Raw genomic sequence first — 25,682 nt, forward strand, 5'->3', positions numbered from 1 at the left:
ACTTCTTTGCAGGGGCGACTTATTGTTGACAAGAATTAATTGAAGTTACTGCTGCATAACATAATAAGTACGAGTATATTGCAAAATCATAGACAAAATGCAGTGGATGGAGGATGTCTATGCAATTTATCCTAGTGGGGGAATTTTCTTTAAGAGGATATTCTTAACTAGAGAGATAGCATTCCAAAACCTTTCCCTCTTTGAGCACTGCTGCCTCTCCTGTGAAAACATCTTGCGGGCGTCCTTGTCAAATTGCGTCATTACGAGGCAAATATTTTTTTCTTAATGTTATTTTTGGGTTGCTTTCCTGTAACTTTTACCTAATTGGAAGGCGAGGATGAGTAATGAATAGATGAAATAGAGGGACACAATGTCCAGGCGGGACTCGAGCCTTAAACCTTCGCTGGGTAGCGAGATCGTTACTGAACCAATTAACGTTCTCATCTATTTCTATTTTGAGGGCCTCCCGGATGGCGTAGTGGTGGCGTCATCGCCTTATAATCGAGGGATCCCGGGTTCGGTAACCGGTGGAGGCACGTAGTGGTTCGGATCCCACTTTAAACTGTAGGTACAATTAGCCTCAATGTACATAAACTGGACTTAAAACGCCAATTCAATCAATCTGTTTTATTATTTCACGTCGCTTTTTTACATATAGAGCAAACTAGGGCAATGAAATGAAAATGAAAGATGAAATAGATAAGACACACAATGATACACACCCATACCTCAACCAAGGTTCGCTTCTGAGTTCATAGAGCGTTACGCTAGCGATTCCTCCAGGTAAGGGATATTCGATAGACGATTTGACGTACACCGAGGGGGTTCATACCTGCAGTTGGGAACATTCAAATGGAAAGTAATTTCTTCCAGTTTCCGAAAGCGACATGGCTTTCATTGTTCGGTATAAGCCAACTTCGAGGCACAGATTTCTCCCAGATGTCAGAAAAATCTGCAGGTCCAGTAGTAGCGATCAGGTATTCTTTTACAGAAGTGCTTGTGCTGTTTGTCTTGAATATTAAAACGAGTAATTTTAGGTCGTATTACGTGTATTCGGTGTCTGTACCATGAATAAGCGTGCCAAAGGTAAACATTCTTGTGCTGTTGCAGAGTGTACCAATTGGGGCTGTAAGGAATCTGGCACCACATCTATTTCTATTTTGAGGGCCTCCCCGATGGCGTAGTGGTGGCATCATTGCCTTATAATCGAGGGATTCCGGTTCGGTACCCGGTGGAGGCACGTAGTGGTTCGTATATGGAAAGAGTTATTCAATTTGAGATTGTGTTTGCATCCTTCCATGGGTCAACTGTTTCCAAGCAACATAAAGTTATGGACACTCTAAAAACAGTACTTCAGTCAAAATTTCCTGAAGTTAACGAAAATATTATTTCCCTGTATGTCAGAACAAGAACTTTTATTAGAATTCGACATTTGAATAAACTAATGAAATTCAAGTCCATGGAAGCAAGTGCAGCGAGAAAAAGACGACAGTGGGTAGCATCGTCTTCAAAATCATATGTGTCTCCAGGAAGGGTAAGTTGTAATGAATTTTTATTCTTACTGATATTTATTTCCGCCTCGGCCTCCACCGTATAGTGATTAACAAATCACATTGCTAAACCAAGACAGAGGCCAGGCCTAGTGTTCATGTATTTGTTATTTGACGTCGCTTTTTTAGCACTTTTGGTTAATCGCGGTGATGAGTGTTGATCACATAAAATTGATGAAAGGGCAGGCACAAAGAACATCAATGCCCACGACGTGACTCCAAGTCGGGAACTTCAGTGATGGGATTCAAAGTCGAACACGCGGTTGACCAGATTCGCCATCGAGCTGACACGAATTTCCTTGAATTTATTAAGGGATTACGCTTTCCCACGACATTGCATTTTATCCATTTATTATTTATTTATTAATTTTTAAAAGACATATTTTGATGTTACAGTTTTTCAAACACAAATCAGTTTAGGTAGAATATTTCTGCAATTTTACCATAGTGTAAACTTTAATGTAAGCGAAAGCATGTTTGCATCACTAGTTAAAGATTTTCACATCTACAAAAAAAAAAAAAATATCCAAAACCCATTTCCACCTCACTCAAGGATTATGTTAATTCAATTCAAATTGTACGCGGGTTCAGTGCCATGAATCTAACCTTTACTGAACAGAATGAGATTGGTTCAAAGAATGTATCGCCGAAAATCAATTTCGCTGATATCCCGTTGTCGCTGTTCTATTTTCATTAGATACGAGCTCCAATTACCATTTTAATCCTTCGTTTTAAAAGTTATTGAAACACAAAAATAGTTATTGGGGGTCATTTTAAAGTTGTTTTTTTTTACTTCATTACTGTCTTCATTTGATTTTTTTATTTTCTAAGAATTTCGGCGGGCTGCAGCCCCTTAAGCCCCCCTCCCCTGCGTACACCAGTGCTTGCCACACTCATCTAGCCCATCAAATTTATCATTTCATCATTCATTCATTTTTATTGTTGCGGTTACCCTAAATACGTAGAAAAGCGACGTCCTATGTATACTACATATATAAATTATAATGAACAAATTATTAATAACAAACATCTGTGAAAATTTGAAGGTATGAAGGATAATAAGTATTGGTGTGGTAGCGAAATATTTAATACGTAAAATTGTATTTATTTACCCATACGCAACTTCAGATTTCAATGTAGGGGCGATATGAGAGGATAGTCGTGATTACTTTTTGTTTGATTTGTATAACGCCATTTATTGTAATTGCGTGCTGTAAACTTCTTCATATTATTGCCTAGGTCTTATTCCTTGCGTTTTGCTTATTATTCTGCTGCAAATGGTTAATAGAACCAAGATATGGACAATAAAAAATGAAAATATTTCCCGTAAGCTTCCATTGCTACGCGAGCCACGCCCCTTGACAGATCCCCTTGGTCACGTCAGAGCTCGTTGCGGCTTCTGGCCAATGGGAGAGCTCCGTGTCTCGGAATGCTCTTCCTAAAATACTTCTATATTCCTTGGCAAGTTGCAACCTTTGCAACACTGATCGTTGTTTTCACGCCTTTGTTTCAGATTCAGAGAATTATTTTTAAGTACCCGATAAGATATTATTGCTTCAAGTTGGATTGTGGTTAACATCTAACAAACAGCCACGTTGAAACTAGCTGCAAGTTCTTCTGAAGAAAAGTAAAGAAGGAAACCAAATGGAGAAGACCGGTTTGAGTCCTGGTGATCCAGATTCTTTTTCCAGGCCAGGTGAGATAATATCGCGATATATGGTATGACTTAATGTTTATTGCAACAACAAAACGCACATTTATCACATGTTTTTCTGAATGTTTGTTATGCACCGATTTATTTTACTACTATAAATACAAGGCCAATAACCCGTTTGTACCTTTGCATGATGAATGGAGTTCACTGAATTTATCTAATCTTCAAATGTAATTACAAGTTTGTAACTGTTACAACAGATAACGCACTAAAGTAGACGTGTCATCACGCTACCATAGACTTACTGTCAGAAGAAGAATGTGTTGGATTACCCACTTGAATTTGTAAACCAACGAGGCCTCCCCTCGCCTTTTTTATTGCTACCAAGGATCTTCCTGGGAATTTGTTATATCAAACGGGGTTTGGGGTCAGTTTATAACTTTTTAAGATAATATTTATACATTAATACTGGTACTTCATTTACATGTATCAGACATTTTTTTTGGTACTTCATTTACATGTATCAGACATTTTTTTTTTAAGGTAGGTCAGTTGATGCGAAGGGAAATGATGGTAACAATTACCTTCTTTAAAGTAATGAGCACTATTTGGATTTCGAAAAAGTCATTTATGTTGAAAAACAACATAAAAATTACTGAAAAAACAACTAAAAGTTCAGGGTAAATTTCCCACATACGGAAAACGGCTGAAATTTGCTAGTTCATTTAATTTGTGTAGTTACAGTTACGTATTCTGCATTGAGAAACATTGTTGAAGGTGGCATTTAGATAATTTCTCGGAAAGAAGCTCTATTTGTGACATATCGAGTAAGTTTTCTTCGTTTTTTTTCCTTTCGGTAACATGCTAAATGGCGGTCACATTTTCACTACGATAGTCGGCATGCAGTGTTTTCACCCCACTCCACCAAAAAAAAATTCCTACGTAGCCCCACACACCATTGACGCATAGCCCCACGAACCATTTCCAGTAAGGTTAGGTTAGGTTGGGTCATGGTTAGGTTAGAATAGGTAAAAATTGATTTAGAAAAAAAATGCATAGCCCCACACACCATTCTTGCATAGCCTCACAAACCATTGACACCACCCCCACGAACCATTTGCGGAAACGTACCTTCTTCAGCTGCAAAAACACGTGTTTGGAAACACTGACTGGGATTACGTCATCACACACAGGCAATATCCGGCGGGAAGGAAATGGATGCAACAGCTTTCGTGCATCGGTCACACATTTATATCGAAAAATAGATGATTTACCAGCACAATTCAATGAACGATGCGAGAAAACACTTCCCCGAACTTCCACAACTATAAAGAAACTGCTTTCGGTAAGTAGTTTCTCCTGTAAATTTGAAGAAATCCATTTTCCTGATATTGGAAATTTACCAAGTTCGGAATATCGGAGAGACATGTCTTCATTTTTACACAAGAAACTAATTACGGAAATGAGTTTCCGCAAGCTTTCCAACATTCGTCGAGGTATTTTCTTTCATCATGGAATATATTTGACTAGGAAATCATGTATTTTTCAAGAGAAATAACTCGCCAACGCCAGTGGCGTAGCGTACCTCTCTGTAGCCCCCTTACTGACAAAAAAATGATGATGCTGGAGTGGGACGGACATACAATTGTTTGCTAGTCCCCCTTAACCCCCCCCCCCCAAGTAGTCCAAGAAATTAACTTTTACCCCAAATACTCTCTCTTTTTTGTTATCAACTTATATATAAGTTATTATCTCCTTGAAACAATCAGGATGGTCTCAAAATCTGATAAATAACGAAGAAGAATCTGGAAATCTTTGCTCGTATTTAAACGCAGCGACACTGCCAGGAATCTTTTTTTGGAGGAGGGGAAAGCTTCACACTGCCAAATATTGTGTTCGTGATCATTTGTCTTTTTTTGCTTGAAACATTTTTAATGAGGTTATATATAATACACAGATATTTAAAAAAAATACTGGTTTGGGGGAATTGTTAAGGGATAGTAAGCACTCTTTTCATGGACTTTTTGGTGGGTGGCCAGACCAAGATTCAACGTAGGAGTCTCTCACATTAGCCTTCTAATACTTATACGTAGTGACTAATATACTCAAGCAAACTTATCACTGCAGTTTAGGGGGTTGAACCGGACCTCTTGATTTTCGGTGGTGACCTAACATCACACAAAGTCAATTGCTATCTGGTACGAAAAAATGGTCGCGGTCTCTGGTCTTGGGAGATCAAGCTGCGATAGGACTGTTATTCACTGGAAATTTGCCGCTTGGAAGGACTGAACCACTCCCCTCACCAAATAAAAGTTCAACCTCAATATCATTATTCATAATTTTAACGCTGCCACTTCTTTTCGATAGACCATTGATCATATATTTCGTAAATACTTTTTAATGAAACAATACCAGTTTTATTAATAAATCATCAGTGCTCGAATTTGCATAAGCATCCTCCTTCATACATACTGCATTGTCTTCAAGTTGATCCATGCAAGGATCCTTCCTTCTATCCCCAAACTCTGAAGAAGGAAATTCGTAGACAGGAATTTTCACTTCGAACACTGCAGATCAGAAAATCGTAACACATTGGAAAAGAAAAACTGGTTTGACAAGAATGTCCACATAATTTCAATATGTAAGAAAAATGAACTTCACAAAATAATGGACACATTTAATTTATACGTTGTATATGACCGAGGAAGGGATAATGGCCATCAGGGCAAGGTGGTAATTGCCCCTGGGGCCCCCAACTCCTACTGGGTTTTTGGGCCCCTTTGAAGTAAAACTTAACAAGTGTAGACAATGTGGGAAATTAATTTCAACTCGTATTACAATATGAAAAAGCAAGGGGCCCCCTTGAAAATATACATATAATGTGATGTTAAATTTTAAATATTACGTGTAACACTAATATTAGCGGTAAAAGGTCATGGATTACAGAGTTTGATGTTTATTGTGTAGCAATAAGGAATCTACTGGTTGAGCAGCTGAATCTTCTACAGGATTCATAACCGTAGACAACTGACATACTACACTAAGTTTACGACAAACTGCGTAGCTATAATGGTATGAGATGAGGGATATTTTCCTATCGATCTGCGGAGCAAGTAAGTTAATTCTTCATTTCAGAGGGGATCCATATGACAAGTTACTCCGGCCCCTTTGGCTGAGACAATACTTCACTGCTTATTATTGCAGACGTCGTTACATGATGTTACTGGGAACCAGATTTCTGTTTCGCAAATAATTTTTTTCTTTTTTTTGTAAGGGACATTAACTGTGAAATTTCTGCTATTATATAAAATTTCAGGATGCCCCCACAGCAGGGGGCAGAATGCAAGCACATTGTGCACCATCTGTTTGCACGTGCTGCATAGTGGTTTAACACCAGAACGTTTTGATGGTCCTGTCTCCATCATTACAAAAGCACATACAGAACTCCCCACAAACACACTACGCACACGAACAAACTTCACGTCTTTCCGCGTTTTGTTGCAAACACGCCTCCCCACGGCCAGAGCACTTCCAATATCTTGTGTGCCAATATTCTCCGGTTGGCAACATTGATCTCTTTCCCCACATGACACTTGCGTTTCAGAGAAGCGGCTCCGCGAACTCCCCCAATTTACAACTGGACTCGGCTACTTTGGTCATGCTCTAAAAGCTGGTCAAACAGTATTATAAATTTCGATTAACCAGTTGAATGAATATTGTAACGTGCCACACACATTCATAAATTCATAACTCCAGGGCATGGTGCCACAAATTGGCAACACACTGCTCCTTGCTCCGGCTAGACAGTTGGAAGCAACAGTTCTCACCCAGGGATTGGGATTAAGACGATCCCCATTCCTCCAGGAAGGTAACCACCGAATTGCGACACGTCACAACAAATAAAATTCAAATATTTCAAGATTACAATGTCAAAAATAACTTTAATGGCCGTATCGGGTTTCATACTTATTTGCACAAATAAAACAAATGATATGTTGCGTCTTGCTTACTCGAAGGCAGTGATTAGTAAAATTTGTCACGACAGAATATGCAAGACCTTAACTTCTTACCCCAATCGGGAGACACAGCATAACAGATTGTTCTTTTATACAATGCCAGCAACTCAACATGAAAACAACACAGGAAAAGCTGATAATGTATATGTCAGATTAATGCTAATTAGCGATAGTAAGCTTTGGTCAAAGTTGGCAACAAATAAGAATGCCAACGTGGAACTTTTGAAGTTGCTAAATACACGAAGTGTCATTCCCCACTCCTAAAATAAAGAGCCAAAAGGATAACATTAATTTATTGAAAGTGAGAGAGAATTGCTTTGCTATAATGTTATAATATTAAACTAGGACAACAAATAAAAACTGATTTTATAAAATAATACATATTTGCCCTTGCACATAAAATGATTAAATAAAGATTTAGTTTACAGATATATAACTAAGACTAAATTACTTCAATCTTGTCCATTGTTGAACAAAAATTGATATTAAGAAGAAACCTACAGGTAATGGACAAAATAATATGAACACCTTGGTTTGCAAAGGCCTATATACGCTGTCGTGGAAAAGGAACAACGCTCAGCAGAGATTTCAACCATCTAGTGGCGATGAAAGCAAACATATCAGTCTTATCAGAAGCTGGTGTGAGAGTTGCATGCGAGCAGTCAGCTATCCTGATCCAGCTATCCCCGCCTGGCTGGAGCATCTGTGACAAAAACAGCTACACATGTTGGTGTAGCACGGAGCACAGTGTCAACTGTTCTGACAGCCTACAGACAACATGGAAAGACAACGTCTGTCCCAGATAACCGCAGAGATGAACAATCACCTCCAGGACCCTGTATCAACGAAAACCATTCAAAGGGAGCTGCATTCTGTGAACATTCATGGCAGAGTTGCCATCCCCAAACCGTTGGTGACTCCACGTAATGCAGTGACACGAAGAAGGTGGTGCCAAGAGCACAAGAATTGGACACAGCAGCAATGGAAACATGTGATATGGTCAGACGAATCGTCTTTCACATTATTTAAGACCACAGGACGTGTTTATGTGTGGAGAACTCCTGCTGAAGCATTTTATATTGACTGCTTAGTGAAACATGGTGGGGGGGGGGGGGTCTGTGATGGTTTGGGGGCTATATCTGGGAATGGTGTTGGCCCACTTGTTGTCCTCCGTGGGAGAATCAAACGCAGAGAAGTACTGCACCATCCTAGGTGACCACCTCCATCCCATGGTTCAGACTTTGTTTCCCGATGCATGCCCCATCTTCCAAGATGATAACGCCCCTATTCACACTGCTAGGTGCTTTGATGCATGGTTTGATGAGCACAGTGATGAGGTAGAACATCTCATCTGGTGTCCACAGTCCCTCGATCTTAACATCATTGAGCCCTTGTGGGGTATTTTGGAGGCCAAAGTGCGTAATCGGTTTCCACCTCCAATGACACTTTCGGAACTTGACTGTTTTGTGCGAGGAGTGGCTACGTATTCCAGTTCACACTGTACAGGATCTTTATTTGTCTATCCCACATAGGATACAAGTCATTCAGGCGGGGGGGGGGGGGGGCAACCCCCCTACTAATGCAAGTTTTCTGCAATTGCATTGGTGTTCATATTATTTTGTCCATTACCTGTATGTGATATGTGCTAAAGGGCCTCCCCCATGGCGCAGTGGTAGCGTCGTTGCCTTGTAATCAAGGGGGCCCGGCTTCGATACCCGGGGGAGGCACAAGTGGTTCGGATCCCACTGTAAGCTGTAGGTCCAGTCCCGATTAGCCATACCGTGCATAAAGTGGACTTAAAACACCAACAACAACAACATGTGATATGTGCTAAAACAACAATTTCTACATGCCCGACCCTGTGGCCGAGTGGTTAGCACATCGTGCTGCGATGCCAAGGGTCCCGGTCGAGCTTGGTTGTTTGTGAATGTCCATTCATCAATTTCATCATTTCATCACTCATCCCCATCTTCGCAAATTAGCCAAGAGGCACAAAACGCGAAGTAAAATAAACTAAATCAATCAATCAATCAAACAAGTTCTACGTGAAAGATAGAAATAATGAAAATGTTGCATATACTATTTGGGATAATTGTTAGCCTATAAAATTAAATACTGCAAAATATGCAAATAATATAATAACATAAGATAAGACATAAATATACATGAATTATGAAAACAATTAAGTATAATTAATTTAATCCAAGTTCTTAACTTACGAATAAGATATATTCCAATATACAAGTGCAATTTGGCTAACATGGCGGTCTTTACAATTTCCAGCACAACTGTTTTCATTATATTCTTACATTTCAAATGGTTAGTATACTGAAACACACAGTTATTCTGTTTTGTTATTAACTTGTACATGTTTCTTTCAAGAACAATCTTTATAATTAAGAGTAATATTTTAGGGCCTAAGTTCCTCTTGTTTTATTGCAATTTCATCATGCTACATATGCATTTTTTACATACTTCTGTACTTAATCAACAGCCATTCGTGTACCTTCATCTTAGTTATGAACTACCCCACATACCTAGGTCACTTGTGAGATATGAAGGGGTTTCTGGTATCTCTTCACAGAATGTGTTCATTTGCCATGTGGTGGTCAGATGTGTACTTTCTTCTTGCAGCAAAAATGTTTGAAGATTTTGTTCATTGAATGCTTTCGTGGTTTGGTTAGGTGGGTCAGGTTTAGTTCTCTTAGGATTAAAATAAGATCCCTAAATGCTTTCTACTAGTGATTTCACTACTGCTGATCTGAAACACAAAACCCCTGAAAGCCTCCTGCGAACATTCAGGAAGAGTGGAATAGCGGTAGTAGTCTGTGTAATGTGTCATTCGTGCAAAACTCGCAAGGTACCTCTGACATCTTATTTTTGACTATAAGTTAAACTTTTTCGAAATGAAAACTGTTCTGATTAGTTTCAGGAAGGTTCTAATTTACTTTACACCAGTAGTCTACGATACTGACTGTTGCTTCTATCAACGGAGAATGCCTTGTCCATAGGAAGCATCCATGCTTGCATAATGTATTTTAATTTATTTTTTCCAACAGGAATAACTTTTTTCGAAACCCAAACAATACTCATTACTTTAAGGAAGGCTCAGTTTTCATGTGACAATGATTGCCAAAATTCTACGATAATTAGTCTTTCTGCTAGAAGAATTTGAAAAATCATAAAACAATTGGAGCCATTACTTATTTTAGTCATAAGGTTAATATTGTGTGACCCGCACATAAATCTGATTTTTGGAATCCATGAGAACTTTGATTTAAACTGTAGTTGCCAGGGGGGGTTAAGGGAATCAAGAAAGTAATACTTTCGCTATGACATCAGGAGTCCCTGGTTCAAATTCCAGCCTGGGCATGGGTGTGTTCTTTGTGAGTGTCCCCTCATCAATTTAATTATTTCACTCATCTCCATCTTCGCAATTAACCAAAAGTAAAGTAAATCAAAAGTAATACTTTTTAAAATGATAATTCATATTGAACCTACTTGCTTAACTTATTTTTTAGAGAGAGAGAACACCTTGTTATTATTCAATGTATTTCCCATTGTGCCTCCAGATACTGCTGAGAAACCACATTCATATGAAGGGCTCGGGTGCAAAACGTGTAAGTGACATTTTGGTAATTTTTGAATTACAAAGTACAATGTACCATTCTTCAATTTTCGAGTGAAATTGCCATGTCATGCAATTTGCATTGGACTTAGTGAAGCCTTCTGGAATTGGTAAACACAACACGAAAACAATTTATCTACAGTATAGCTTCTAATAACCTTTTTTCTTAATGAACTTGGAAATGACCAAAATGTCACTTACCATGTTCTACACCAGAGCCCTTCTTATAGTAAAAATATAGGAAAAGTGGTTAACATTTAGGATGCTCTTGTATACCATTATTGCTCAAGGAAGGTCTGCTGCAGATATTCTTCCCTCGCACCTCTATCTCCCCTCCCTCCAAAAATGTCGAATGTATCTAAAGAAGAAACAGTGAAATGCAGATATTAACCGCTCCCCTAACAAAAGAGCCCTGTACTACAAAATTCCTGGAAGATCCTCACAAGCTTCCCACGAAAGATAGTAAATGAGATAAGAACAAGCTAAATTTTATGAAAATTTTAATTCCTAGTAAGATGCACAAAAAGAATGTAGTACTTTAAGGAACAATGCATGAAAGTAATGTAATGTTTCATTTTCCAGATGAAGTTTCTGTGGAACATATTCAACTTCTGCTGGATGTTAATTTTGAACAGAAAATCTTGTCAGGCAAAGCCATTTTGACAGTGGAGAAGCATGTTGACAGTGTAAATCATGTAGTAAGTATCTACAAAAAAAAAAATATATATATATAGAGTGAAACTGCAACTTTTGAGCAAGATAATGTTCTCAAACCAGAAACAAGGTTGAATAAAACTTCATTATCACTCTGTAAAGTGGAAATGGTGAATCTATGGTTTTTTGTTGACAATATTAGTTAATGAGAGACTGCAAAAGCATGTTGATTATAAATGACAAGTGTATTTTTTCCCACTTTTAAAACTAAACTTTTGGGTTTTATCCTGTAATGCCAATACTTAATCAGATTTCATGTGAAATAAGTTGGTAGAACTTGTAAAAATTCAGAAGCTGATTTGAGAATTCCAAAATATTGATTTGATAGCTTTTGCTGTAAATAAAATTCATTCCACATGTTCACGTAACATTTATCATATCCAACCATGTGATACTTATGCATTGTTCTTTCTTACAGATACTAGATTCAAGAGATCTGAAGATAAAGAATGTAATAAGCCTTGCTTCCAACAAGAGTTTGGACTTCAGCGTGAGCCCGCCAGTTGGTACATTTGGCTCCAAATTAAAAATTCAGTTACCAGAAGTAATGAGTAAAAAGTAGGTTGGTTATTATCGTTACTATCATCATTGTTATTATTACCATATTTACACAGGGTGTCACTCTACAACATCAACAGAACTTTCACAGCGAGTGGAGGACTTCAAGAGGAACAACTTTTCTTTGTAATGTTTTACTCATTAGGTCCTTGTTTGGATGCTATAAGCCCTTGAAAACTACATTTTCTATCCTGTATATATGCAGCCAGGCTTTTATATAATATCAATATCTTTCTGGTATGATTATGCCTACTCCTGCTTTAGCTCGTTGGTTCATGTCCACTCCTGAGTAGAATAGAAGATATCTATTCCCACTTTCTGGTTCCATCATCTGTTCACATCCTCTCCCCTTCTTTTTAGTTTCGGTTATTGCTAGTATATCTGGTTTTGCTTTATTTATTTCTCTCATAAGTTCTCTCTTTACCATACACTCCACGCACATTCCAAGTTCCAATTTTCAAAATCCTGTTCCCTTTCCTGGTCGCCAACGTTGTCATCCATCCGTCATCCTTCTGTTTGCTTGTAACAAGATATTCTCGGACTAGTGGGTTGTCAGCCCCCCGAGTCCAAAGCCATTTGAGATGTCTCCCCTCCTAGCCCTTGGCCTGCTAGTTTTTCTGTCAGGGTGTACTTCCTTAGCCTTTGGTGATCCCACCTCACCACAAGGCAGTGGGTTCCCTCTTTATTTTAAACCCCAAGAGGAAGGTTGGCTCTTCCGCCATCTGTGCCGTACCAAAGGACTCCTCCGCCGCATCTGCCGTTGAGGACTTCACCGTAACCCTGGCAAGGGGCCCTTACATGGTACTATCAGCCGGAGCCAGCTGAACCATATTTTATAAAGAGGTGTTACTCCTCTGGTTCACCCGCCTCCTCTGCCGTTGTAATGACCATCCATCTTCTTCCGCCATTGGAGCCGTTGACCGTTAGGTTGCTTCAGAGCATGCAAGCCCCACCACCAACTACAAGGTCCTGCAACCACTGGAAATGCTAAATCAGAGGAGTTTGAAACAAGGATGTATACTCAGTTCCCTCCTTTTCATCATATTGGTGGATTAAGTCATAAAAGAATGTAACAAAAAAGTCAAAAAAGTTACAGCTAGAATATAAAGACATGAGGCCAGTACAACTGTCACATTTTGCATATTCACACGATATCCTAATTTTAGGAAGCTCTGAGATAAATCTATTTGGTCTAGGAATTAATTTGTGCAGTTGTTACGCACACATTGAAGCTGTAGTTCAAACACAAAATACATAAATACCTTAAGAAAAATATTGTCCATTGTGAGCCACCACTTTCACCCATCTGTCAGGCAAGTTACGGATTCCGTGGCGAAAGAAGTCCTCATCCTTTGAAGCGATCCAGTCAGAGATCCATTTTTCGATATCTTCTGAAGAAGTGAACCGCTGTCCAATCAAATCGTTATTCATGCAATCGAACAAGTAGTAGTCCGAAGAGCAACGTGTGGTGAATACGGCGGGTGGGGTAAAACTTCCCATCCGACATTTTCTAAATAGGTTTTGACCGGTTTTGCGACATGTGGGCGAGCGTTATCATGTTGAAAAATAAGTTTATCATGTCTGTTCTCCCATTCTGGTCATTTCCTGGCCAGAGCTTGCTTCAAACGCATTAATTGTCGTCGATAACGTTCTTCATTAATATCTTCATTAATAGTAATAGTTTCACCCGGTTGCAGCAGCTCATAGTACACCACACCTTTCATATCCCACCATATGCACAGCATAACCTTTACTCAGTGAATATCTAGTTTCGGTTGTGATGGACCTGGTTCACCTGGCTTCACCCAGGCCTTTTTTCGTTTCGGGTTCTCGTAATGGATCCACTTCTCATCGCCAGTAACAATGCGATGCAAAAACCCCTTTCTTTTCTGTCTTTGAAGCAGCAATTCACAAATGGTTTTTCGTCTTTCAACGTCTGTCTTTCAATTCATGTGGAACCTAATGTGTCATCTTTTGAATCATTCCCATGGCTTTGAGGTGTTTGGAAACTGTTGTTTGATCAACGCCTAATGCTTCTGCAAGTTCTTCCTGCATTTGACACGAATCCTGATCGAGCAATGCTCTCAATTCTTCGTCTTCAAATTTTTTTGGCTGTCCAGGTCGCTCTTGGTCTTCCAGGCTGAAATCGCCACTTCTAAACCGTGCAAACCACTTCTGACACATTCGCTCAGCTAGTGCATGGTCACCATACACTTCCACCAAAATACGATGACTTTCGGTAGCACTTTTCTGCATGTTAAAGTAATGAAGCAGAACACCCCGCAAAAACACTTTATCTGGCACGAACTGCACCATGTTCAGTTGACTACAAAATGCTGTTGTTGACGCGTCAATCAACTGCCCTATACTACGAACGATGCGCGCTGACAGGAGTTTTCAACGCATGTGTGGATACACGGAACTGTGGGACGATACGCTCGTTACGCCATCTCTTGTCCAGGCGCACAAATTAATTCCTAGACCAAATACAATATAACATGAAAATTTGGAATAAAGAACTCCTAAAATATGGGATGAGAATAAATAAAAAGATGAAGACCATGATAATAGAGAAGAGATAGAGCATAAAATATACCTTGGAAATCAAGAATTTTAACAGGTTAATAGTTAATTAACTCTGATACACTTACTATTCATTTTTCTGCGTAAGTTTTTATGAGCGATCGATTTCGCCACTCGTCTGGTGGCTTCGTCAGGCGTGAACAGATCACGAAGCCACCAGACGAGTGGCGAAATCGATCGCTGATAAAAACTTCCACGGAAAAATGAATAGTAAGTGTATCAGAATAAATTACCTATCTCCACGTAATATCAAACTGATATATTTAGATACATGTTAATAGCTTCAGATATCTGGGAGCAACACTACAGCAAGATTGTAAAATAGACAATGAAATTAACAGCAGAATACAAGCAGCAGGACACGTATTTATTGCCTTCGAGGAGAAACTTCCTCAATAAAAAGGAAATAACAGTCAACAAAACTAGCAGTGTATAAAACCATATACGTTCCCATGAATCTGCACAGCTGGGAGTCCTGGACATTGACATCAAAACACCAAAGTAAACTACAGACAATCGAAATGAGATTGTTGCGTAAGATAGAAGGAAAGACAAGAAGAGATCGAGTGAGAAATCAAACCATAAGAAATTGTTTGAGAGTTCCTCACTTACTAGAACAGAGCCAACTAAGATTGTTTGGTCACATGAAGAGAATGCACGTAGCCAGGTTTACGAAGTAAATATGCAGGGGACAAGAGCAAGAGGAAGACCTAGAAAAGTGTGGGAAGACGATGTAGTGAGAGCCGTGGAAGTAAGGGGCAGCGACTGGAAAGAAGTGCAAGACAGGGACAGATGGCCATTATTCTGCAAAACATCTACACCTCAAGGTAGAAGAGGACAGATTAAGTAAGTAAGTATATGCATAGAAATTTGTGGCTGCTACCACCATTTATTTTTGTTGGAGAAGTCTTCTTGGAAACATTATGATGCCAGCAGTGTAAAATTGCAGGATTTAGCTCCCCTCTCCTTAAATCCTGCCACACATGTTTCATAGCATAATTTATGATTTTTTATTGGTTGACAATTTATAATTTGCTAAAAATTTTATCACTTCATCTCAGTACTCAAACTGTCAAACTCTTATCACATGGTTGCAAATGTACAGGTTAGAAATGCTTTTCGAAAGCTCATAGTGTTGAAATGAGCCTTTAACGTGCACAATGTTACGTCGTATACACCCTTTGAATGTTTGTTCATGATATATTGTCACACCCTGTATATTGATTGATGTGAAGATATGAAAACTCTCAGCATGGTATTATGTGTGTATAGTGTTCGCAAGCATCAGCATATTATAAAGCAAGTAACAAATGGTAATGCATGACAAACTTCCCCTTTGTATCTTCAGGCCCACTGGAATTCCAAGAAGCAGAGGTCAATGTATATCTTACAAGAATGTGACATTGAAGAAACAAACAAGAAATTTGTTAAATGTCTCGGTTTGTGATTTGTTTTAGAATGGGATACAGTGGAACCTCAATTTTATATTTTTCATGGGACCAAGCTGAAGAAACTTAAAATGCAGGAAAACATAAATTGATTGATTGATTGAATTAGTGTTTTAAGTACACTTTTTGCACAGTAAGGCTAATCGGGACTGGACCTACAGTTTAAAGTGGGATCCAAACCACTTTGTGCCTCCACCGGGTATCGAACCCGGGACCCCTTGATTACAAGGCAAAGATGCTGCCACTGCGCCATCGTGGAGGCCCTACAGGAGAACATAAAGTCCAGGAAAATTTATAACATTTTCCTAGGCTGAGACCATCAAATGTATAATGTGGGAAAATGTAAAATCGATTTCGTGTTTGAGTTTATTTCACATTTTGCATTATTTCATGACAAAAAATAATAGGAAAATACACCTCATACCTTCCAAATATATGAAAAATGAACATTACAATGTCATAATTCACATTTCGTGTTGTCATCAGAAACAAAATATGCTGCCTGTAGTTATCTGCGAATAGTCGTTCTAACCAATGTTATTAATGTCTTTCAAATAAACTGTCCAACAAAGTATTAAGCCCAGATTATCCCCCCCCCCCCAATGTGTATATTGCTACTGCTCAGCAAAGAAGAGAAAACCCCCGGAAAATATGCGAACTAAAATCCACCCCCACTTGTTTCTGACCCGGTGAACGGCAGCCCACGAGAATCTGGGGGAAATCCTTCTTTTCCTCTGCTCTCAAATCAACGATTTGGTGGACTAGGTCAGAGGCGCTAACTTAAGAAAAAATTGTGGGGGCAAGGTTCGCATAAACAATATTTATGTAAATAAATAACCCATCAAATATACACACAGCTTACATTTTAAAAAGAAAGAACGATTTGAAGAGGTTTTCTTGGGCAATCAGCCAGGTGATTTCCGGATAGGCTTTCGAGAGCTAACCTCACTCTCATCTTCAGGGATTGAAGGGAATCCCTGAAGATGAGAGTGACGTTAGCTCTCGAAAGCTCGCTTAGTAGCTTGATTGACTGGATACAAAATTAGTGTGGCATTTTTTCAAGTTTGAGTGTGGTCGAGCGAGATATCCTTTTGTGCTTAATAGTATTGAAATAGCGTAACGAGTCTCAATATTTATTTTATAGTTTGATGTTTTACTTGGGAATGTATCGATTTTCAATTTCCAGTTTCTGCGTAATGACGGGGATGGGGGGGGGGGGGGGGTTGAAATGGAGCAGCACCTGCTGCCACCACCCAGGGTGGTAAAATGACTAGCGCCGGCCCTGACTCAATGACCTTTCGTCCATGTAAGTTTGGCAACATTGAAAGGGTGTTAGAAATCGAGCAGTCCTTTCTACCCCCCACCTCCCACCCGACCCCACCATCCAACAAACAAGTTGCCCACAGGACAGCAGCGCCAGAGAGACTTTCTCATCTTTGCTGAGCACCACTATGGTCTGAATTAATGGTGTTGACTGCACTTGATGTAAAATATCACCTTTCGTTTAACAAATGTTATACTCTTCTTGTTTCAGATGTCTGTTAAGTATAAGTTATGAATGTTCTGAGAAATCTACAGCTTTACAGTGGTTGACAGCAGAACAAACTGCAGGGAAGACTCATCCTTATATGTTTAGTCATTGTGAGGTGAATATTACTTTTTATTTTATGACATCGACATTTTTCTGTTTTAGGTGTGTATTAAGTGTGTCATATGAAACTTCTCCTACATCTAGTGCTTTACAGTGGCTTGAAGCTACCCAGACTGCAGGACAGAAATACCCATATGTCTTCAGTCAGTGTCAGGTGAATATTGAACAGTCTGTGTATGTGTGATTTGTGTTTAAATTTAAAGTTTACATATGTTTGATCATGTCACTTGAAAACTTGATATTGTCCTAATCGTATGTACAGGCACTAATGCAAGTTATTCCAAGTGTAAATTTTCTGGACTCAAATTTTTCATCATAACCAAATTTAGAGAGAGCATTTGCAACGAAATACCAGATCATTGACAAGTGGAAAAACAACAAAAAAAAATACTGTTCTTCTGTGCTTAAATGTTATGTACTTTTTCTTACTGAATTGTCAATTACAATCACGGCAAAATGAAATTATTTTATTATTAAAAAGTGATTAAAAGAAACTGGTTTACAATATAGGAATTGAAAGGTGCTAATATTGTGTAGTGGGATTTGCCATCTGGAAATGGGTTAGATATGGCATACTGAAGAATATCAGATGGTTCAACATATTAACGGTGAAGTATTGTAAAATAGAAGTTTATCAATATCTTTTGTGTTACACTCAACACAATATGAATTGGTTTCAAAATGTTCCGATATTTTCACTGAAGTGACACTTACTTGTTAGTCTACACACAGTTTTAGAATCGGACTATCAGAATTAGGAGTCTACACACAGTTTTAGAATCAGACTATCAGAATTGTTCCAAATACTGTATGTGTTTATTTAGTAATTTTTACATGTAACATGTTTCTGAATTTAAAATATGTGTTTATTTTTTAACTTAAGGCAAGCAACCGAACCACACTAACTGAGCATTGCAAGTGTTAGATGAGCCCACATTCTGACTTGGGTGCCATTGTGCTGCAAATACTATGACATTGCACTTTTTGTACATGTGATTTATTACAGTATTTAGTTATGATAATCAAGCATAAAGTACATGTTTGTGATAATTAATTTATATTACCTCTAAACCATAATAATTTAGATAAATTTTTCATATCCGTAGGCAATTCATTGTCGAGCGATGGTGCCATGTCAAGATACACCATCTGTGAAGGCTACATATACTGCAGAGGTAAGGTTTCTTACAGTTAATTGGTAAACTTTCTTCTTTGCATATAGTTTGATTGTTAGTAAAAAGTGAGCAAGTCATAACTTAAATTTGACCTGTAATGTATAATTAAGAAGACATCAGAATTCTTTAGTAGCCAACTTGATTAATTCTTCATTCCTAAAGTTCTGAGAGTGTTCAATGTTCACATAAGTATGATTATCCAAAGTTGGACCTTTAGTCTTAGTAACTATTTGGCATATTATATTATATTTCACATCTAGGTACCAATTCTGTATAAATTTCAACAAAGCATCACTAAAAATAATTTTCACATGAAGTGTTCAATTAGTTACATGCTTTTCACTCCTGTTCTTCCCTCAACTACACAGGTATTAAAATATTCAGAATAATAAAAATGCACCAACCTAAATCTGAATTTTGTACCTCATAAAGTTACAGTATTTTACAGGAACGTAAATGCATTATTTCTTTTAGAGGGCTGGAGTCCGTGAAAATAACTTATTGCACATGATTTTTTGCACTTGGATTTTTATTTATTATTTATGTTTATATTATTTCATGTTTAACTTGATAGTTGCTGCTGATTATAAATTTCTATGTAATAAAAATTTCCATGAACAGCTTGATTTTCATTAGAAGAGAAAATAAACCAATAAATAGAAACGTGTATGAGGCTGCTAATACCGTGCGTTCATTTCGATCTTCGGCCGAGAGATCGGGAGAAGCGTGGCGGGCGGCGCTGACGGAGATGCCGACATTTGCGGCCTGTAATGCCCGCTTATTTTTATGGACATATGCAGACATTTATATAAATATTGCAAAACTAGCACTAACCTTTGTTATAAGAGTACGGTTTTAATTTTTGTACCTTAGTGGCTGTATGTGCTGATGATTTTGACACGCCCATCTCCTGTGAAACACGGCGTAGAGGTTTGTTTGGAGAACGTTCTAACGCTGCACCAATTTCATCGAGTTTTGCTTGCAGTAGCTAGATTGTGAAACATCTATGATGTTATTATATCCTTGAATATTGATGTTCAATTGTTTTGTTGATTTGGATTGTTATGCATGGAGTTAGCCATGTTGTATGTATATTCTAAGTTATGGATTAAATGATAATTTTGTATAAAATCGAACCCACTTGATTTAGTATATCATATTACCGTGGTTGGTAATACAACATTGCTTCGGTTAGAATCACTCGTTTTTGCTTAGGTGTTTTAAAATTTAACGATCCAGTTTATCGTAATTTAAGGACAAGATGTCTAACCGTATCTCTATGTGGAGGTGAAACGCTTGGGAATTTATGTACAAATTGCCTACACACTTCCCGACACGAGTCTGTTTTCACGTAAGTGTCATACATAAAAATTCTTTGTTCTAAAGTGAAACTTGAGCTGGCATTCCAATCGTCTCACTGACACAACACACACACTGCAATAACAAAAGTAACGACAAGTAACCAAGAATAACACTCTTGCGCACAGTACGAAATTAACACTCTCTTGGTATACATCTGCTCGCCACTATATTCACAGCTCTGTCTTAATCTAGTCGTGAAGGAACAAAAACTCGAGCTCGGAGATTTCGGATTGCAAGGAAGCTCACAAAAACCATTGACTTTTGACTGTTTCGTCTGCAGCGTAATCTTGATACAGTGTTGCACATTCGAAACCTCCAAACGATCCCCATCGGCACAAAACTCTTTCAAGTATATGAACTTAAGCAGGACGTTACTGGTCAAAACTATGATTAAAATGTTTTATTATCTGTGGCTCTTAACATCATTTCTAAAGCGTATTGATTTGTGTGATGAATTACAGAAGAATCTTTGCGTGTTATAACACAAGTTAGTGCTCGTTTTGCAATATTTATATAAATGTCTGCATATGTCCATAAAAATAAGCGGGCATTACAGGCCGCAAATGTCGGCATCTCCGTGAGTGCCGCCCGCCATGCTTCTCCCGATCTCTCGGCTGCAGATCGAAATGAACGCACGGTATATGCAAGGAAAGAAATAAGAAACTGAATAGGGATGACTGGAATCTAGGTTAACGCCGAATGATCTGGTAAAAAAAGATAGCAGATAATATTAAGTAAAGTGCAAGATCAGAAAGTGTCGACATTGTAGTGGAAAACCTGCCTATTAAGGAAGAGTATGATAAATGAATATAAAATATTGTTTGTCAAGCCTACTACTTCTCCGTAATTTATTGGAAGTTACAAGCATTCGTTTGGTCTTTTGGGCCACTTGGAGATTGATCAAGGAGAGTGATCAACCTCTAATCTGTGAATAGAGTACATTTTATTGCAGTTTAATTTTAAGCAACCCATTTACACTAAGTAAACATGTTACAGTGCTTGACGTTGTTACCCTACAGACCCCACTCAGAGCTTGTTCTAACAAACAGTAGCTAAAAGCTGTCCTCCCTTCCCCCCTCACCAGAGGTGGTGTTAATCCCCCATCGATTTTCACTACACAGCTTGATTTTTCTTTTGGGATTTCATATTATTTTGTTCCCCATTATTATAATTCTTTTGATATATTATAAGCTCTGAAATCAACTTTACTATCATTCCGTATCTGCATTTGAATGTCTTTCGTGTTTTATCTTTTGTTGCTAGAAACACATAAAATCGTGGTTTCACTGCATTTGGATTATGCAGATTACCTTATCTGTTGCTTCCAAAACGTATACATGGTCATTTGGAAGTCAGATTTCTTGCCTAATGTGCTTATTTATACACTTGTGTTACAGATTACTGCACCTGCAGAATTAGTTGTGCTAATGAGTGCTCCAAGGGAAGGAGAACCAGTTCTTCATGATTCTGGAAAGAAGAAATTGTTCAAATTTAATCAGAAGGTTCCCATCCCTTCATATCTAATAGCAATAGCTGTTGGCCATTTAGAGTCTAGGAAAATTGGGCCACGCTCACATGTCTGGTCGGAGAAGGAGTATGTTGACAAGGCAGCGTATGAGTTTGCAGAGGTATTTGAGTTTGTATTAGATTATTTTAGAAAATTGTTGATACTTTTATCAACTGAGGTAGACTGAACTTTGCAGAAACATGCAGTTTGGATCTCGTAGGGTTTAACCTAATTTTTTGTTTCCTTTTCATTTTGTTTTTCACTAGAATTTTGCACATGCTTTTATGTAGACCAAAAGTAGTTAGTGGTTGAAACATGCCATTCTTAAAAATTATAATTAACCATCAATAATGCATATGGACATATCATCTAATATTCAGATTTGTACCTTATGAAACTGATAGTATGGTGTAGCAAGAATATTTAATAAAATCTGTATCTTTTTATTGATATTATCTTTAATATCATGCGAAATTATGGTTTGCTTTTCTCTGAAGAATTGTCGTAATAAATTACATTAATGTTAATTCATTTTACATTATCTTTTGCAGACTGAAAAAATGTTAAGTACTGCTGAGGAAATTTGTGGTCCATATGTGTGGGGAATTTATGATTTGCTTGTGCTGCCACCATCTTTTCCATATGGAGGAATGGAGAATCCATGTCTGACTTTCGTAACACCTACAGTTCTGGTACACCATTATTTACGTACTGTGTAATATACAAACTGTTGATTTATATTATTACAAGGCACGTCCAGAAAGTTATTACAAGGCACGTCCAGAAAGTAAGTTCCGTTTGGTAATAAAATTAAATTGTGTACAGATACAGAAAAGTTATTTATTGCACAAAATTCTACAACTCTTAAACTACTTTTCCACATAACTGCCGAAATTTTGCAGGCATTTGTCATAGCGTGGCACAAGTTTTTGTATACCTTCTTCATAGAAATTTGCCGCCTGTGTCTTCAACCAGTTGGAAACAGGTTCTTTCAGCTCGTCGTCAGTGTTGACCGCCAAGGAAAGACTTGAGATGTAAGAACAGATGAAAGTCGCTAGGAGCAAGGTCAGGGCTGTACGGAGGATGGTCAAACACGTCCCAGCCAAATCCCTGTAGGAGGTTTTTCGTCACATTTGCAGTGTGTGGTCGTGCGTTGTCGTGAAGAAAAACAACACCTTTTGACAGCAATCCTCGACGCTTATTCTGTATTGCGCAATAATAATAATACAGAATAAGCGTCGAGGATTGCTGTCAAAAGGTGTTGTTTTTCTTCACGACAATGCACGACCACACACTGCAAATGTGACGAAAAACCTCCTACAGGGATTTGGCTGGGACGTGTTTGACCATCCTCCGTACTGCCCTGACCTCGCTCCTAGCTACTTTCATCTGTTCTTACATCCATCTCAAGTCTTTCCTTGGCGGTCAACACTGACGACGAGCTGAAAGAAACTGTTTCCAACTGGTTGAAGACACAGGCGGCAAATTTCTATGAAGAAGGTACACAAAAACTTGTGCCACGCTATGACAAATGCCTGCAAAATTTCGGCAGTTATGTGGAAAAGTAGTTTAAGAGTTGTAGAATTTTGTGCAATAAATAACTTTTCTGTATCTGTACACAATTTAATTTTATTACCAAACGGAACTTACTTTCTGGACGTGCCTTTATATCTCTACTGCAGTTATCACCTAATGTGATCGCTTTTATGATGAAAAGATAATGATAATCATCTCCTTGTAACATGTTCCTGATATTTGAAACGCATATTAATCACATTTTTTAATTTGATGCTGATATTATTTCAAATATACAGTGAAGAAAGTACACTCTGAGTAGGTCAATAAAGTGACACACTTGGTATGATTAACGTGTGTGCCACTTAATTTGAACAGGAGTGTACATAACCATGTTATTATTTCTCCTGAAATATTTGGATAATTCTTATTTCTGCTTCACCATTAACTTATTTGTGACTTTTATTGCAGGCTTAATTTGTACCTGTTATTTTTATTACTTCATTTTTTCCCTGCATGTAAAAATATAGATCATGGTCAGTGATCAGAACGCTACATTTTAAAAGCAGCTTCGTTACAGCTACAGCTCGCTAAGCTACTCCTGTTTTCTACTTGCTACTTCTGCATAAAGAACTGAAAAACAACCACAACCCCTAGTATGAAAGTAGTACTTACTGGAAAATAGATTCTGTTATTTATTATCATGATTCCAGTCATTCGATAATTTTGATAACAGTGTTACTTCAGTTACTTATTTTTACTATAGTGTTTGAGAATAACGTACATATGCAAGTGGCATATCAATTCAAATTTGATATATGAATATTGCAATTAAGGTGTTACCCAATTGAGAACAAATATTTCATTATTTAATAGACCGATATGAAGGCAGCATTCTGAACATTCATACATATTGGAGGGTAAACTATGCTTTATAATGTTAATTTTCCTTATTAAATATCAATGTAGGTCACAAAAGAGATTTTCATATTGTTATGATATCTTTTAAATGTCACGAAATCTAATTCCAGTGGAATACGATACTGCTCCTTACGTTCCTGTAAATGTTCACCATTAGTCTGGTGAAAAACAAAACAAAAAAAAAACCCGTAACGAAGATTTCAGTGGTTCCTTGAGCAGAGATCAGGCGTAGCAAGCACTCAGGCCTTCGTTGTGACCTTCTCTGGCAGAGTGACATACAGCATACCTGCACTCGTTCCAATATTCATATAAACAGGTATTTTTTCTCGTTTGCTGGTGGTATTGTTTCAATCCAGAGTTATATCACACATGCTGTGGACCCAAAGGTCGAGCACGAAGAAAAAGTTGTGTATAGCATTGGAGGTAATAACAAGCAGATAGAAGTTGAAGGAAATGCTCGAATAAATGATGTTAGAAATTGAGTTAAAATTGTTTTCATCATACATGGGGCTATCAGATCACTCTTCAGGGAATATTAGGACATATTGTCTCAAAATGTTGGGACACTAACGCATTTTCAATAATTGTACGTAATAGGTTACTAGGACACAGTGGCAGCAATTGGGTTCCATAACCAGGGGCAAGGACACTATATATTTCCCTTTGTAGATAAGGTTTAGCATAGTGCGAGGCAAAAATGGTGAAAAGTGGGAAATGCAACTGCCTCCCCCCCTAATCACCTCTACTGCTACGACATATTAGCATATAACGAGAATATGACACATCTTCAGCTCAGACATTAATGTTCAAGTGAACTGTTGAGTTCAAAATTCCCCAACTTCTAATTAATAGCATGGCCGTATGTGATTTCAACTTTTGTATACACAAGAAGCAATGTTTTTTTTTATCGAGACAGGGTCAGGAAGGGGAAACAATCTATGCATTCTGAACAGAAAATGTTCATAATTTCCTAAACAAAGTCTGGAACTTCTTTGTTATTGAAATGTAAAAGACTTCTATACACTGGGAAAAAACAGAATTGTTTTCCTGTAGTTTACGGTTATTACAAGCATAAGAAAACAGTTTTTTCTTTGTGACGTTTCAGGAGAACACACGCTCCTTTCATCAGACATTTATTTTCATTTTGAAGTGGAAAGTTCGAACTCGTAATACCTACACCAGTGATTTTAAAGGAAAGCTACAAATGTTAATGATAGGACGCCTAATCAGGGACTCGTACTCAGAATTGGACAGCCTTTCTCGAAAGACATATGATCTCCACATAACATTGTCAAATTCTTTGCACCCACTCATATGGGATAAAGTAAACAGAGCTACAGAACAAGTTGTAGAACACTACAGCAAGCTTTCAGAAAGGAGACTTGATAGGAAATTCTACC

At 38.0% G+C, this 25,682-nt stretch overlaps 1 protein-coding gene across 1 annotated transcript in view; it reads left to right on the forward strand.

Moving 5' to 3' along the window:
• Positions 1 to 3,013: 3,013 nt before the first annotated feature.
• LOC146001508 (leukotriene A-4 hydrolase) overlaps positions 3,014 to 25,682 on the forward strand; it is a 43,480-nt gene continuing 20,811 nt past the window's right edge. The window contains exons 1-7 of the mRNA XM_083138896.1: positions 3,014 to 3,246; positions 11,431 to 11,546; positions 11,981 to 12,120; positions 17,845 to 17,956; positions 18,909 to 18,977; positions 21,737 to 21,967; positions 22,398 to 22,538. Of these exons, the coding sequence (XP_082995022.1) occupies positions 3,195 to 3,246; positions 11,431 to 11,546; positions 11,981 to 12,120; positions 17,845 to 17,956; positions 18,909 to 18,977; positions 21,737 to 21,967; positions 22,398 to 22,538 (861 nt within the window). The 5' untranslated portion in view covers positions 3,014 to 3,194. The remainder of the gene's footprint in view (positions 3,247 to 11,430; positions 11,547 to 11,980; positions 12,121 to 17,844; positions 17,957 to 18,908; positions 18,978 to 21,736; positions 21,968 to 22,397; positions 22,539 to 25,682) is intronic.

The sequence above is a fragment of the Lepisma saccharinum genome, chromosome 17, assembly GCF_977018435.1.
Source record: "Lepisma saccharinum chromosome 17, izLepSacc3.1, whole genome shotgun sequence".
Classification (NCBI taxonomy): Eukaryota; Metazoa; Arthropoda; class Insecta; order Zygentoma; family Lepismatidae; genus Lepisma; species Lepisma saccharinum.